We start from the raw sequence: 16,459 nt of genomic DNA, 5'->3' as shown, positions 1-16,459 counted from the left end.
AGGAGGTCAAGCCATAGACAAGACAGATAACAATATTCTCTTATTAATGGCTCCTGCAGACTGGGAGATTTAAAGGATCTTATAAGTTCACAGCCAGCCACACCATACGACACAAATCTAATAAACTTTAGGTCAAGACATGAGGTTTGCTGTGTGTAGATTGCACCATGTAATCTGAGTCGCAGCCTATGATGACGTGAGTCGATGTGATTATGACGTGTTATTTTTTATTCATTTAATCTGTATTTATCCACATGCTCAGGATACATGTTACAAGACTGAGTAAACAGTGATGGATTACGTTTCCATCTACTTGATGGAAATGTGAAAGAAAAATGTTACTAATTCACAAAAATTACAAGATTAACCAAATAAAAAATGCAATGGATGAACAGCCATACTTTATTCGTACGAGGTGGTGACAGGGCAAAAGTCATAGGAAATTTTTTTTTAAATCAGCAACAAGAGTAAGAGCACTGTTACTTGGAAGCACAAAGACATGAACACGATCTACGTAAGTGCTTGTATTTTTCACAGTCACGTTGTAATCGCCATCAATTTTAAGGTCCAGCATCAAAAAACTGTAGAGTACAAAAGACTGATCAAAATGTGTCATCAGAAAATGTGGTTAATGTCTTGTTTTGACTTTGCAAATCTACGTTCAAGTATTTATACTAACGATTAACCAAGTTGACCTAAACTTTTGTGAACAGCAAAACTCTTTAGCTTGAGGAAGACAAGTTTGTAGCTTCATCTTTGACTAATATAAGTGTTTGCTATTAAATGCCAAACACAAACACCACACAGCTTAATGTACAGACTGAGGAAACTGCTGCAGTCATTTCTGTCGATGCAGACGGGTTACATGATTGAAGAGGGAAAAAAAACATACAGTGATGGATGTGACCACTCTGTGGATTAATGTTTCCTTTTCTGTTCAGCTTCTACAGGAGGCAGGGGGCTTTTACAACTTTATAATCAGCCACTCAATGCAATCAAACCAAAACATAACCAACATTTCAAAGCACTTGATTCAGGTCAAATGGACTTGGTCGTGTGTGTTGGCTAATTTGAAATGTTAAAATGTCTTCCAAGACACATAAATGACATGTTAAGCTTTGTGTTTGAGACTAAAACAATTGTCATCTAAAAGTGTCAAATTTAAAAACAGATTCAGGAGATTCTATCAGGTATTCTACTTCATGTTACACTGATATATATATATATATATATATATATATATATATATATATATATATACTGTATTTGATTCTTAGTTGTTGTGAGCAATGCTACGATATTCTAAACCTTCTTCATTCAAAGGCTGAATACATCCTCAACAGCAAGTCCATCCCAGTGCAAAAACATCTGAGTCACACTTCCAAGTTAAACCAGCTCACCTAATACACTGTACAAGTTTCACAATTGGACCCAGAATTAACATGCGATGCCAGATTTGGAATATCTTTCTAACAACATTTATACGACAGCCTTTCAAGTGAAAATGCATAGTTTTTTGCATTTTTGATTCAGAAAAGTTTTGCATTTACATGGCAACATTTTGAAAACAATGTGTCCGTTTCCACACAAATGGAAAAAATGCTAATAAACTATGTAGTTTTCATGTTAGGCCACAAATGGGTGCTGTTGTTTGTTTTGTATTGAAACCACTCACAAATGCTTGCAGAGAACAATCCCCTATAAACATTAACAATGTGGAGTACACAAACATTCTAGTGGACAGAGGACCAAGTTGGATTGTTAATACGGGGACTGTCAACTATAAAACTACCAAGTCCCCGGAGAATATGGACTGGGAGCCATGACACGACAGAAGAAACATTTTTCTGATTGTCAAGCTACTGAGCATGTGCACAAGAACTCGTTACTACTGCCGTGGTGCGCATGTGAAGTACTTACGTTTCAGAAAATTTGCTTTGTTTTCAAAAAGTTGCGTCCTCAGTGGCTCAGAGCAATGCCGTGTAAACGGATACACAACACGTTATGAACATTTTCCATTACTATTTGAAATCCTTAATTGACACATCACATAAGGAAACATCAGTTTCAGCGTTTGGTTGAAGTTTGTTTCACTCAAGCACAATGTCAATGGGTGGCGTGCCTTCTGAAGGGAAACCAACTTTAAGAAAAAAATAAATGTATTATAATTTTTTCATACCATAAATGAAAATAATTTTGGGAATTTTCAAACTCAATTACAAAATAGATTGTTGCAATGTTTTTCAAATAAATGTTTTGTAGTTTAATGCTCACGGTTCAACTTCAGTACGTTCAGGGTCCACTGCTGGGCCACAGCCCACACCTTGGAACTCTACAGAAAACAAGGGAAAGACTTGGAAGTATAAATGTTTTACTCTTTTAAACAGGTTTTATTGTAGATATAGAAATAAAACGTAAACAACGTGGGTATGTCTCAAACAGAAAAGTCTTAAAATAGCCACCAGCAATACTTACTAACAGATTTCAACAGAGCTGCTGTTTGAAGAGGTGATCAATAAAGGGTTAATCAGTAATTTGATCCACAATCCTTGATGAGCGTTACTATGAAGTAGGTTATCAAGCCCGTAATTCGACCCAGGCTTTTCCCATCAGGATCACTTCGTGTTCACATAAAGGGGGCGGAGTTTGCAGCGTTGGACAAATCACAAACCCTGCAGAGCCGCTTACGTAAAGGAGGAGCAAAGAACTATTCCACAAATGAATATAATAGATGAATTTAAACACATCTACAAGGCTGAAGGCAACATCGTTTCCACAGCCAAAGCTAGGAAGAAATGCTCTGTTAGTGCGTAACTTTGTGAGAACATACAATATTATTCATCGGACAATATAAACTGATAGTACTGTGATCATTCAATTTCACTTTATTGCGGCACAGACGTTTGTGGCAGTGCTACCTCAGTGCTCTTCCTTTATTTTATTTTTTTCCATTGAGATATTTTGAAGCTCTACCCCCGTGTGAGTACGTTTTGTGTTGGAATATTAATTCCTCACCGCGACGGCACAAGAATTTCTGCGTCACGAAGAGCAAAAACATCCTTCAGAGCCTCAGTGACAAGGATTTGTTATATTATGTCAAAAGGATTGCATCTCTCCATAAAACCCGTTTCTCTACAAAGCTCCTCCCATGATCCAATCAGGATTTCCTAAGAATGGGCAGGTCATTTTCGAAGAGATCTAATTGGTCAGAGCTTTTACGCTCGTTAATCTCTTATCTAGAACATAACCTGGTCTGGAGCAGGTTAACGGTTCAGCGGTAGTTACCAGTGTGATTTATCCCGGTAAGAAGAGAAACAGGATCGTAGTAGAGAAAACTCAGGGTTATTCCTGAAGGTACCTCCATAAGAGAAAATGCAGCTTCCTAATACCTGCTGACATCACAAACAGAGCGGATTGGGACAATGTCCGAGACAAAAAAAGTCTGTCCCGATCTGCTCTGTTTGCAGCATGCTTAAGCCGCAACAACATGCATGCAGAGTGAAGAACAGCCAGCACATCAGACCTGCACACAGAAACAAATAAAGGAGATGCAGCATGACAGTGAGGGCACAACAAACCCTCATGAGTAACTGGGAGGTGAGACTTTTGAAACTTGAGTGAACAGAGAGCTGATATCCATCTGTCCCATATTATGCAAAATTACCTTCCTAATGGTTCTCTGACAATAATCTGTGTCCCCACAGCCTGAGTATGAGGCCACAGAAGTGAAGAAAGTCTGTCATCTTCCTCACTTGCTTGCTCCACTTTTTAGTGAATGTACAGGTGAATCAGATTTTCCCTTAATGACATCATGTAGGGAAATAACTGACTTTCACCCTCCCACAGCGAGATAACAACTGACAAAGATCACTGACATACAGAATAAACTCAGTATAATCTGAAAACCTGTGAGCCACACGTTGGCGGAGTGGTGAGCGCTCTCGCCTCACAGCAAGAAGGTCATGGGTTGTTTGTTTGTGTATATGTGTTTGCCCTGTGACAAACTGGAGACCTGTCCAGGGTGTATTCAATGTGTTTCCAAGTGTGTATTCATGACTCGTGTGTTTCTATCCATGAAAGATGATTTTTCTTTTCAGTATTCGCTTCACTAAAAAAAATGGAAAAGACGACTCATTACTTAAAACTCAAGGGACACAAATTTGAGAGAAACTGGAAGAAATGGAGCCCCCGGCTAGCTCAGTTGGTAGAGCATGAGACTCTCAATATCAAGGTAGTGGGTTCATGTCCCTAACCCTAACCCCCGGGCGCCACCTTCCCGTGGGCTCACCACCCGCAGGAAAGGTTCTTAATCAGTGCAATGTGATCTGGGTGACGGCGCTCAAACTGCCACCCCCATGACCCAGAAACGGATAAGCAGAAGAAAATGGATGGATGGAAGAAATGGAACACCTACAAGGAATGTGACACCAACAACTGAAAATGGACTAATCTAACAGACTGAGAAACAAAAACATGCATATTGGAGATGCTCCACTGTATGTTTGTTTAGCACTGTTTGTAATTATTATTGTTAAAAAAATGAAAAGAAAAAAAAAAAAAAGAAAGAAATAGAGCATGAATACTATTTACTGTACAAACATCTCATCCTGTGTTTTCTCATGCTGGTGATGAAAATGTTTGTTGTTTATCTGCAGAATTACTTTGGCCAACTGGTTAGCGTTATCTCTTTGTCATGGGAATGCTTCTTTCTCAACTGGTAATTTTCCGAGTTACCAACTGCATGAACACGTCCAGCACATAGTACAGCACATTTATAAGAAACTGTGGGGTGAAAAAATTAAAATTTCCGACTGATGGAAGATACACCTGAATGTTGAGACATCCACTAACACAGCACATCTGTGCATCTACGTGAGGAATGTGCTTTCTTAATAAAGTAATCTGTGATAAACGTAACTCATCACAGTTGGAGTGAGAAAGAGCAAGCTTGTGAGCAACAAACTGACTGTGTACATTCAAATAACGAAGTGAATCAGTAAAATTTACTGAGTTATTTTTCACTATTATATATAATATATATATATATATATATATATATATATATATATATATATATATATATATATATATATATATATATATATATATATATATATATATATATATATATATATATGAGAATAAAGACAAGATGTAATGCACCTGTAAGTGTTTAAAGTGGCATTCAGATGTAGATTGTAAACATTACTGATATTTTGGGTCAGTCGGCTCACTGCATGTTGACAAAACAAGTGGAAAAATAAAGTAGCAGACAAGGGAAAAGAGGAAAAAGTTCATGTGAGGATGTGAAACCCCGAAGGGTTTCCCCAAGGAGATCAATTAAGCATTTTTTAGAGCATGTCTAATTAACTCTGTGGGAACACTGTATTTAAGTTGCAATGCAGTCAATATAGCTGTTGACAAAAGGTGTTTCAGTACCCAAAATAGTGTCTTGTATGTTAGTACCATGAGTACTATTGACTGTTTAGTACAGGAGTGTCAAACATGAGGCTCGCGGACCGCAAAAGGCCTGGCAAGAGACTCCAATGTGGCCAAAACACCAAGAAAATACAAACAATTTCAAATGTTTTCCAATAGAATTCTTAAGAGTAGTTGACACAACACAACACTGAGACCGGAGCTGAGATATCGGTGATGCTGCCATGAAAGCCAGCGAGGTAGCACTAGCCTCAAAGCCATGCTGGAAGGTGTCAGGAGGAGTTTGTAAAAACACCCATAATGCAACCGCTATAGGATACATTTTTTAGACATTTCACTGTATTTTACACCTGAAGTTTTTATTAAAATTGGCTTTATGTGAGAATGTTGTCATTTTCTGTAGTAATTGTGTGGTTTTGTGAAAATATACACATTTTCATTGCATACACTCTGCACCACAACAAAGAAAAACCATAACGTTAGGATTTATAGGTTATTATGGTATTATTTTACTGGTCCACCCCAAACAGATGAAATTGGGCTGCATGTGACCCCTGAACTAAAATCTGTTTGACACAGCTAGATTAAACTATGAATGGAAACTAGAATAAATTCATATATATCAAGGTCAGACCGATGGTGGGCCATTTCTTTTTTTCTTATATTCGAATGATTTAAGACAATTCAGAATACATTTAACAATATGCAATTTTACACATAGTTTACTCTTCATTTCATCTATCTGTTTGATACAGGTCTTGGTGTCTTTGTAGCAAAGATATTGGATGGTATCGTTTTATTATTATTATCATTGTATGAATGAATGTACAGAATTTAAAAGTACGTTATTTTTCCCTCCATGGTTAAACTTACCAAGTGGGATTCAAATGGACAAGGACAGGTGGAAATTAAACCGTCTTCCTTTAAGAGGATCAGTGGATTAGTGATGACATAATATCAACCTGTGGCTCCTCCAGTGTTGGAAAAGCTCCAGAATAAGTTGAGAGAATGAGGTGAGAAAGAGAAATGTTTCCAGAGCGAGCAACGAGGCTGATGAAATGTTGCAGTGGGCGCGGTGCGTGCGGCACGAGATAAAAAAGCGTCGGCCATGAGAGAGAGGACGTGGCTGCATGCTGCAGTTTGTGTGTGATGCCCTTCAGCTCGTGATCATGATGAAGATGATGATGGTGCTGAGCTTGTTGCAGTCAGGAAAGAAACTATGACATCACTGTGGCAGTCCTGCCCCTCTGCACGTCCACCTCTGGGTGCCGTGGCAACGTGTCTGGGAGGGAGGAGGAGGTGGAGGAGGGAGGGGGGAGGAGGAGGGTGAGGGGGTAGGGAGGAGGAGGGGGGAGTGTGGTCGGTTATCATGCAGATGCAGCTTCCTCGTCCTGCTCACGACTCTCCCCCTGCTGCCCCCTCCTCCAGTGTTGCTCCTCCCCTCCTTCCTCTGTTTCTGGGCCAATCAGAGCGCAGTGTGGGGGCAGGGCATGGCCAGACCACCATTCCAGAGCCGAGCTGTTCCATCTCTACACAGCTAACAGGGGAGCTGGCAGCTCAGAGGGAGGACGCACAGTCAGACCAGCCTCTCTCTGTCAGTGTGTGTGTGTGTTTGCGTGTGTGAGCACTGTCTGTCGCAAACTAGCAGGCATATCGGCTGCTGCACTCCTGTTCCAACACTTTCCTCCCAGCTCATCCTACCACGGCCTCCAGCCTCGGGCCTGCGTCTTCTTCTCCCACCTCAGGGCAGAGCAGGATCAACGTGGGGGCCGGGAGAGGACATCCTGCTTCCTCCTTCTGTACGGTGTGAACACCTTGTAGTGGCTGTCAGCTCCTGGCGGACGTGCAGGCAGGATGATAGCGGCTCAGCTTCTGGCCTACTACTTCACCGAGCTGAAGGATGATCAGCTCAAAAAGGTAAGCGAGAAGCAGCTTTGAGGAGGTCCTTTTATGGTTTTGGGATGTGACAGCAGCTTAGTGGACAGGAATAAACGCTGCAGGTTGGAGACTGAGCCCTGTGGGGTGTAACGGGCTGGAAGGCTGAGAGAGGAGGACGCGGGGTGATGATGGACACCTGATTGATTTGGAGTTTGTCAGCTGTAATGGATGTCCTTGAGAAGGGCTGTGGTCAGTGATGGAGAGGATGTGCCGCAGACAGACGCCGGCCCGAGTGCTTCCGGAGCAATGGTTGCCATGGCGTCTGAAGCAGACAGCTGTCTGAAAAGGTGACTGATTAGCTGGGCCGTCTCCTTGTCCTCTTCTTTCTTTCTTTCCTCTGTCCTCTGCTGTGTTTCATGCGTTCATTCTGGACTTCTTGTGTGACAGACAACATGACAAACAACGTGAGCAGAGTGAAATCTGAGCCTGATTCCAGCCTGCAGCCACACAAACTGACCTTGGTTTGGTGCAAGTTACCCTCTGTAGGGATGACAGACCGGCCAGATATTCCCATGAGGAGGAGGAGGAGGAGGAGGAGGAAGAAGAGGAAGATGAGGAGGAGGGGGTCGGCAGTAGAAATGGGGGTGGGGTGGACACGCGTGATGTCATGTGTGATGTCACAGTGCAGTCAGGTCTCCATTGAAGGAAGTCAGTAAAGTTTTCACAAGTATTAAGTAGTGTGAACCTATTTTCTTTATTTCTAATAGCTACATGATGCTTTTCACTTCCTCTGACATTTCCTCTCATTTTCAAGTTAAACTTGATTTTGTTGATTCACCTGAAATATTTTTATTCACAGCTCAAAAGTTAGAAACATTAAAATAACTTAATTCATTTGAGAATCAGCCATCAAAATACTTCAATTACATACACTGATCAATACATCCATTCTGAATCAATGGGTCCAAAATGTCATGACTTCTACAGCAGGAGTGGAAAAAAACTGCTCTGTAGATCACAATAACCCCCAACTGCTCCACTGTGGGTCCCTGAGGAGGGCCACTGTCCACAGGTCCACTGTAACAGCCCATTACTCCAGAGTGTGCAGCTGACTTTGACTATGAATAAGATGGTTAAATGCTGAGAAATCATTTCTCCAAAGGGGATTACTGACATCCTTAAAAATGGTATGAAGTGATTTGTCTAAAAGTCATTAGTTGTTTTTTTGTCTTTGTTGTTTGTTGAAGTTTATTATTACATTCAAATACAATTCTGCACAACTACTCAGGCCCCATTTTCAGAATTAAGACGGAAACCCTTCATAGCGTATTGGGTGTCTTTTTAAACTACAATGATGATCAGAGCCAATGAAACCGCAACTTTTTAAAAACAGCTCCGAAAATGGAATTTTTTGAAGATGCTCTAACTCCATCTCTGTGAAAACAGTTGCACTTTTCTGAAATATTGCTACTGCACAAGAGCATCCATCCATCCATCCATCCATTTTCTCCCACTTATCCATTTCCAGGTCGCGGGGGTGGCAGTCCGAGCACTGTCACCCAGATCACATTGCACCGATTAAGAACCTTTCCTGCAAGTGGTGAGCCCACGGGAATGCACAAGAGCACCAGGTAGTAAATAGTTCTTCTGCACATATGCAATCTTTAAGTCATCGAGGGAATTTGTTAACAGGTGCTGTTCGAAGGCAGTTACGTTGAGTCATGGTCTTTATAAAGGGCCTGTAACCATCACACCTGTAACTAAGTCCCCATTTCTATGTGTCTAGTGAAAACACAAACTTTGGCTGCATTTTTGGTGTCCAATTATCTGCCAACAGTGCTCGGATCCACTGAAAATGAGTTTTTTGACAGCGCTCTGGCCCCATTTACACAACAATGTTCCAAGTCACAACACCTCATTCATTTCAGAAATGGTTCCTGTTTACACGGTAAAGGCAGAGACACTGAACACGATCAAGTTAGCATGCCAGGCCACGAGGTGGCGCTGTTGCTTGTTTTTGTAATGAAACCACACAAACATGTGGGCAGAGAACAATACACCATAAACAACACAATGGACTGTACCCGACATTCGTATGGACAGATATTTCCTTGTAGATGGCAGAAACCACAGCCATAGTAAATAGTTCTTCTGCATATGCTCAGCAGATGGACAATAAGAACAATGTTTCCTCCACAGTGTCATGACTCCCAGTCCATATTCTCCTGGAACTTGGTAGATTTTTTTGTTGACAGTCATCGTAATAAAAATACAACTCGGTCGCCTCTCCATACCAATGTCCGTGTACTCCCATTGTTAATGTTTACAGCGGAGTGTACTTTTCATTGTTTTTCCTCCCCTTAATATTTGTATTGTTAATCCTTAGTCTTTACTTTGTTTTATGATACTAAGTTTGGACCATAAATTCATAAATGTTCAGTTGAGTCAACATATGACTTTTAACTCATGCTTCCTCTCTGGAGTGGTCTTGTATAGCTTTAAACAAAATTACATCTAAATAAACTCAAATTTTTAACTGTTTCTATTTCCTTGTGACTTATCTGGGAGATGACGGTGACAAACGTGAAATTTAAGTTAAAAGATATTCTAATAATGTATGCTATCTGTGCTCAGGAAGCTAACTATAAAAAAAAATATCTCAATTAGCAGTGGACAGACCCACTTGCTTTGTTATTTTCATATTGAACAGAAAATAAGTTTAGGAAGAGTGTAGTTTGTTTTGAGGAAAACATTAAAAACGATACTAATCTGACCATATACTTTAAACATCAGTGAATTCTTCCTTCATGTGCTTGCATTGTAGGACTTTTGGTCCAATTCGCCTGATAGAGTTCATATAAACCAGCTGGTTACTCAATACCAGAGAAAAAGATGCAGTTAGAGGTTCAGATGTCACCTGCTGAGGTCATGCAGGAGCGACATAAATAGCCTTGGCATTAAAGTGGAAGGACAAACAGCCTGATAAAGGTTTGTGTGTTTCTGTAGTTCACATTAGGCTCGAGCCTCGGGGTCATTGTCCCGGCTGCAGAACCCAACTTTTACCATCAGTCGCTACTTCGGTGTCATAAGAGAGCAGCTTGAACATGTGGACTCTGAGTTTTGGCATGAGGTAAATCTCTGCACCGCGCTGTGCCCCATGGCATGCACCGCCTCATGATGTAACAATAACAAAGAATGTCCTGCTTAACCCCCCCCTGGCCAACATCTCAGCAATTAAACATGATACACAATGCAGCATTTTAACCCGACTCATTCGTATTGTTGCTCATGTGTTTCAGTGGGATTGTTTGTATTGAGAGAGTGAGGTGTCCCAGTTCAGGCTCATTTAAGCCAATGAGTGGTTCTTTGTGATGAGTGACTTTAATCAGTTCTTTAGTGGCCTGATTCAGAAATCCTGCAGAACGGAAAAAACTGTGACGCCCAGCAACAGAACAGGAGTAGGAATATGTTTTTATTGTGTTTTAAAGGAGAATCATGCTTTATAAGCATGTTTTGTTTTTTCTTGTCTGTCTCCATAGCTGTCAGCACATGTCCCATTTAACAGCCTTGTTGTGTGTCTCAGTTATTTTTCTAACCTTTATTTAACCAGGAAAAAAAACCTGTTGAGATCCAGATCTCTTCTACTAGGTGACCTGGAAATGCAGATTACCATAATATTAAGGTGTGTGTGTGTGTGTGTGTGTGTGTGTGTCCTCCCTGTGACAGATTGAGTTCCTGTCCAGGGTGAACAGGCACCAGATTTTTTTTTTTTTATAGCCTTTTACAACTTCTTCTTCCTAATCTTTGTAAGGAAATAATCAGGAAAAATTTAGAAAAAGTGCATATTTTATTTTTCTTTTACTATTGGAAAAATGTGGGGAATAGTTATATGTATCATATAGAAATGTGTGATTACAGCACCACTTTAAGGACACTGAGCAATAGATTGAGCGTGAGCTGTGATCCTTGTGACCATATCTTGGACAAAGCAAGAGTACAGTATGAAAAAACTGATCATTTTGTGGGTTTTAATGGCATGTGCCTCGGCCACACTCCCTCACAAGACTGATCTGTGTTTTAACGGGACTTCCTGGTACAGTGGATGCAATTTAAATCTGCACAATTTGGTGTTCATGCCAATCTAACAAGTAGATTAGTAGTTAAAGCCACGGTTCCACTGCGCAGTACATGCCGGAGGTGGACGGGGCAGGGCGGGTCGGGAGGGTACAGTATGGCAAAGCACACCCAGGCCCAACTCTGTCGCGTGGTCCCACCACAGAAAGTAAGGTTAAAATGTAGGCGGGATTGTGAACGACGCGGGGTTGTGAATGACGCGAGGTGGTGTCAGGCGAATAACAGTTCGTGGCCATCTGAGTCGTTCACTGTGACACAGCACAAACTTTCTCATTGTAAACAGCAGAGTCAAGCTCCTGTTACCAAGAGGAGCGTCTGCACATCGTTGAAAGACCGCAATGTTGTGTTGCGCGCCAACATTTAAATAAACCCAGTTAACAAAACAACCAGTGAGCGCAAAGCGAAGTAAGTAAACAACAACGGGAGGGTTTCTGGCCGATGAAATATTCAAAAATTGAGGGCAAGTCGAGAGTGGCAATCACTGCTGCCAATCAGCAGACGGCTGCATTGTCGCTCCTCCTCACAGACACGTTCTTAAGTGCCAGGTACCTCAACAGAGGGGTGACGGAAAATCGTAGCCGGTGGTCGTGGTTTTTTCTGTACCATCTACAATTTTTTTGGGTGAGACCACACAAAAAGCCGTCCTGCCCCTCCCTGGCACAAAAAGTGAGGTGGGACCATGGCTTATGTGACTTTCTGGTCACTTAACCCTTGAAGGGTGTTCATCTTAACACCAGATATTATAATACTTTCAATCATGGGTGTCAAACATGTTTCAGTTATGGGGCCACATTCAGCCTAATTTTACCTCAAGTGGAACGGACCGGTGAAATAGTGCCATAACATTTTACTTATTTGCTGCGTAGTATATGTGATGAAAATGTCTATATTTTCAATAAACCAAACAATTACTACCAAAAATGACTACAATCTCAACAAAGGGTCAATTTTAATAAAACCTTCTGGTGCAAAATACAGTAAAATTTCCCAAAAAAAACTCTTCTGTTGCTGTTGCATTGTGGATGTTTTTCCAAACTGCCCCGACAGCTTGGCTTTGAGGCTAGTCTGATAGCAACAAGGTTGCTAGCTTTCAATGCGGCATCACCGATATCTCAACTCAGGTCTCAGTGTTGTGTTGTGTCTGCTATTCTTCAGAGATTTATGAAAAAAAAAATATATTTTTTTTTTGAAATGTTTACATTTTCCTTGGTGGTTTGGCCACATTGGAGCCTCTTGCGGGACGGTTTGGGCCGAGGAGCCTTATGTTTAACATCCGTGGTGTAAATGATTAGTCAGAATTTAATGAGTTCCACTGTCGTTCTGTATATTGTATTATTGGTACATGTTTACATTGACTTAGGGCGGCTGTGGCTCGGAAGGTTGCCGGTTCGATTCTCATCTCCATCTGTCCACACGTTGAAGTGTCCTTGAGCAAGACACTGAACCCCAAACTACTCCCAGCAGATGAACTTAGTGCCCTACATGGTAGCTGCCTCCATTAGTGTGTGAATGGGTGAATGTGATTAACAGTGTAAAGCTCTTTGGGGACTGTTTCTGGGGTGGAAAAGCACTAGAAAGGTGAAATCCATTTATCATTTAGTGAATGTGTTGAGGATACATTTGAAAAAAGATTGTGAGTTTAGTGATTTTTTTATTTAAATGCTCTATTGAGGTGGATTGGGGACAAGGGGGCAAAACAAGCAGCCGATTTGTCTCAAATCTTCCCAATCTGCAGTGATACTATCATCAGTGTACAAATCTAACTTGAAGTTACGATATATGGCCACGGGTTTAACACATTGTGATGCATGTCAGATACTTGTGTTGTTAAAACAGGCCTGTTTTCAATGATTATCGGTGTTTTTCAGATCGATAAGTACCTGTACTCCATGCGGTTCTCTGATGAGACAGTGAAGGACCTCATGAACCGCTTTAAGCGGGAGATGGAGAACGGGCTGGGCCGGGACACCAACGCCACCTCCACCGTCAAGATGCTGCCCACCTTCGTCCGGTCCATTCCTGATGGATCAGGTACAGCCAGAACCACGTTACTCTGTCACACAGCACCAACACACGTTTTACACTTTATTTATTCACATGGAGGCTTTCACGCACTGTTTCACTGCTGTGTTGTACTAAGCCTGATACATCCTGCTTCTGTCTGTGGATCAAAAATGTGCTGAGCTGTGAAAATAGTGCGACTCATTCTGTGACGCGAGCCTCTGATTGTGCTCAGGATTGAACCTCACTATTGTTTTTAGCACTGTCGAGCATTATATTCATCTCAGACTGTACTGCTGCTGCTAATGCTGCCACATGTCAACCTCATAATGTCATTTCATGAAGCCCACAGGCTCATGTCATCCTTTCAACAAAGCATTAAATATTGATGCCTCAAACTCTGAGTGAACCACATTCTGATCTGATCCAGTGTCTTTTTTAATGGAACATGAAGTGTGGCAATGATCCTTCACTCCTGGTTGGTGCCTCAGGTCAGCTGATCAGCTGCTCCTGGGGGTATAGAGGTCCAAACAGAAACTCAAAGGGCAAGGAGCGTTTTCTGTTACTGCCCCGAAGTTATGGAACGAGCTACTACTGCGCATGAGACAAGCCCTTCACTCTCCATTTTTAAAACTAATCTTAAAACTCATTTTAATTCCTTGGCTTTTAACCCTGCTCCTGTTTTATTTGTTGCCATTTTCTTGTTGTTATATATATTATTTATTCTATTCTATTTATGCACCAGAGTCATTTTCAAAATTACTTCTATCTCTTGGATGCAAATAAGCTTTAAAAAAGAATAACTAAAAATGCTAAAATGACTACTGAGAACAGACCCTGATTAAAATGGCCAAAATGTCCTTCCTTCTTTCCTTCCTGTGCCCATAAGACTCTAGAAATACTCCTGTTAAATAGTGTTTGTTGTGTTTTAGTTAATGTACCGTATTTTCCGGACTATTCAGCACACCTATATATAAGCCGCACCTGCAAAATTTTAAAAGAAATTTATAAAAGTACATACTGTATATATGCTGCACTTGACTGTAAACCACATGTGTAACAGGGAAGGAATTTAACTGCGGGAATACGGGGATGGTTCCTATTTTCATCAATTCCCACAAATCTGTCTTTCATAGTGCTCGAAATTCCTGCACACAGTGCTGTGTGTGTCGTCCGACTGCTGCAGAGAAGCCCAGAGAGAGAGAGAGAGAGACAGACAGACAGACAGACAACCAGAGAGAGAGAGACAGACAGAGAGAGAGAGACAGACAGACAGAAAGACAGACAGAGAGATAAAGCGAAAGAGAGAAAAATACACAATCACAGAGGGTTTTATCTCTGTTGATAAAGTATTTAATCGGTTTATTTGCTGATTGTGATCCTGAGGAGGAAGATTTCTCAGCTACAGAGTCCAGCAGGGCGCCTTTACGTGATGCACCTGAACGCATCACCCATGGCCGTCAGCTGCTGGAGTTCCGGACCACATAAAGCAGCGCAAGACGAGGTCACGAAGAGCAGAAATATCACTTTTAGGGCAAGTTTTGGAGAAGCAGAGGCGCTCAAAACAGCTTGTATCTACATGCTGCAAGTCTGCTAACCCGCAAGAATCCATAAATTTGCTGCGTCATTGTATAAACCGCAGGGTTCAAAGCATGTGAAAAAAGTAGCATCTTATAGTCCAGAAATTACGGTAATCCTTTTTGTGCTTATGTTACCGTTAAGCTTTGAACATAAAAAGATACTTATCTAATTTTTAATCTTATTTGAAATTCAACATTCTTTCAGTTTATTCTCTGTGGAGCAATGTTTAAAGATATTTCCTGTGGGATTAATAAAGTAATTCTATTCTATTCTATTCTAAAATGTCAGAATTATCTGAAAAATGCTGGAAATGAAGGATGAAACCTCTAAAATTAGGTACAAAAACAGCTGAAAATGTAATGAAATGTTTACCATCCTAAATTGTAATTCCAATTTTATAAAGGCAACATAAGATACAGTTTTTGTTTCAAAACTACAGTATATATGAAACTTTAGAAGCTGTGTCAGCCTCCTTTTAAAGTTTGAACGTGTTTTGCGGCTCTAAGTAAATTTTGATTTGCTGGAAAAATCACAAAAATGTTTCTTTTGGTCATAAAGGTTGCCGAGCCCTGACATAGATGGACAGATCAATAAATAGATTGATGGAAGGACTAATTACGAGGGAGGTCCTGATTTTCAGCAACATAATAGAACAGACCATTAAATACTGTCTTCTCGGAATAATAAAATATAAAGCTAATACACTATACTGTATTTGCTTTGCATCATGGAAGAAAAACAATCACATAAAGAAGTCGATAGTCAGAAGAAGAGTTCATCTTCAGTATCTTCTCCTCCTTTACATTTCTTTCCTGTACGTTTCAATATGGAGGTATAATTGTAGCAAAACTATTTGTCAATGCGTATGGAGAGTTGTCTCTCTGTATTTCAATCCGTCTGTCCAAAGTCAGAGTTGTCAGTGTGTAAAAGAATTTGTCAATGTGAACCTGAATCTGCAAAAGTCGTCTTGTAATTTGTCTGTCTGTAATTAGGTTTTTAAATGTACAAAAAATCTTCTCATCTGTATTAGAATTTGTATATGTAATAAGATTTGTCAATGTGTACAAAGAGCTGTCAATACATACACAGATATTTGTTATTGAAAAGTCTGTTTTCAGCTTCAAATCCTGAAAATACAGACAACTCACCTGTTACAAATTGTCTGTTGGTCTTTTTCACACATGACTTTTGATTAAACACCAAAATGTTTTGCTTTCAATGCAAGTTGCCATGAATGTATGCAAACTGTGACTTTCACCGGAATCGTCTCAGCGTTGGTGGAAAGCCAGACTGAAGGTGCCTGTGAGCCTAAGCTCAGGGCAACAAAACCCAGGCTTTACAATTTAAAATCCATCAGACAGCAGAAGTGTAGCAAAAGTCACGTGTAAAAAAAATTGCCAATTCAGAAACTGCTTGACTCATAACT

At 40.7% G+C, this 16,459-nt stretch overlaps 1 protein-coding gene across 2 annotated transcripts in view; it reads left to right on the top strand.

The window, feature by feature from the left end:
- The first annotated feature begins 6,948 nt into the window (after nt 1-6,948).
- LOC308110025 (hexokinase-1) overlaps nt 6,949-16,459 on the top strand; it is a 35,808-nt gene continuing 26,297 nt past the window's right edge. For both annotated transcript variants that reach the window (XM_080464023.1, XM_080464022.1), the window contains exons 1-2: nt 6,949-7,356; nt 13,320-13,482. In XM_080464023.1, the coding sequence (XP_080320149.1) occupies nt 7,294-7,356; nt 13,320-13,482 (226 nt within the window). In that variant the 5' untranslated portion in view covers nt 6,949-7,293. The remainder of the gene's footprint in view (nt 7,357-13,319; nt 13,483-16,459) is intronic.

This window comes from Lipophrys pholis, assembly GCF_963383615.2.
Source record: "Lipophrys pholis genome assembly, chromosome: 5".
NCBI classification, from domain to species: Eukaryota; Metazoa; Chordata; class Actinopteri; order Blenniiformes; family Blenniidae; genus Lipophrys; species Lipophrys pholis.
Note: the sequence above shows the minus strand (reverse complement) of the source record. Positions and strands in the feature narration are given on the sequence as shown.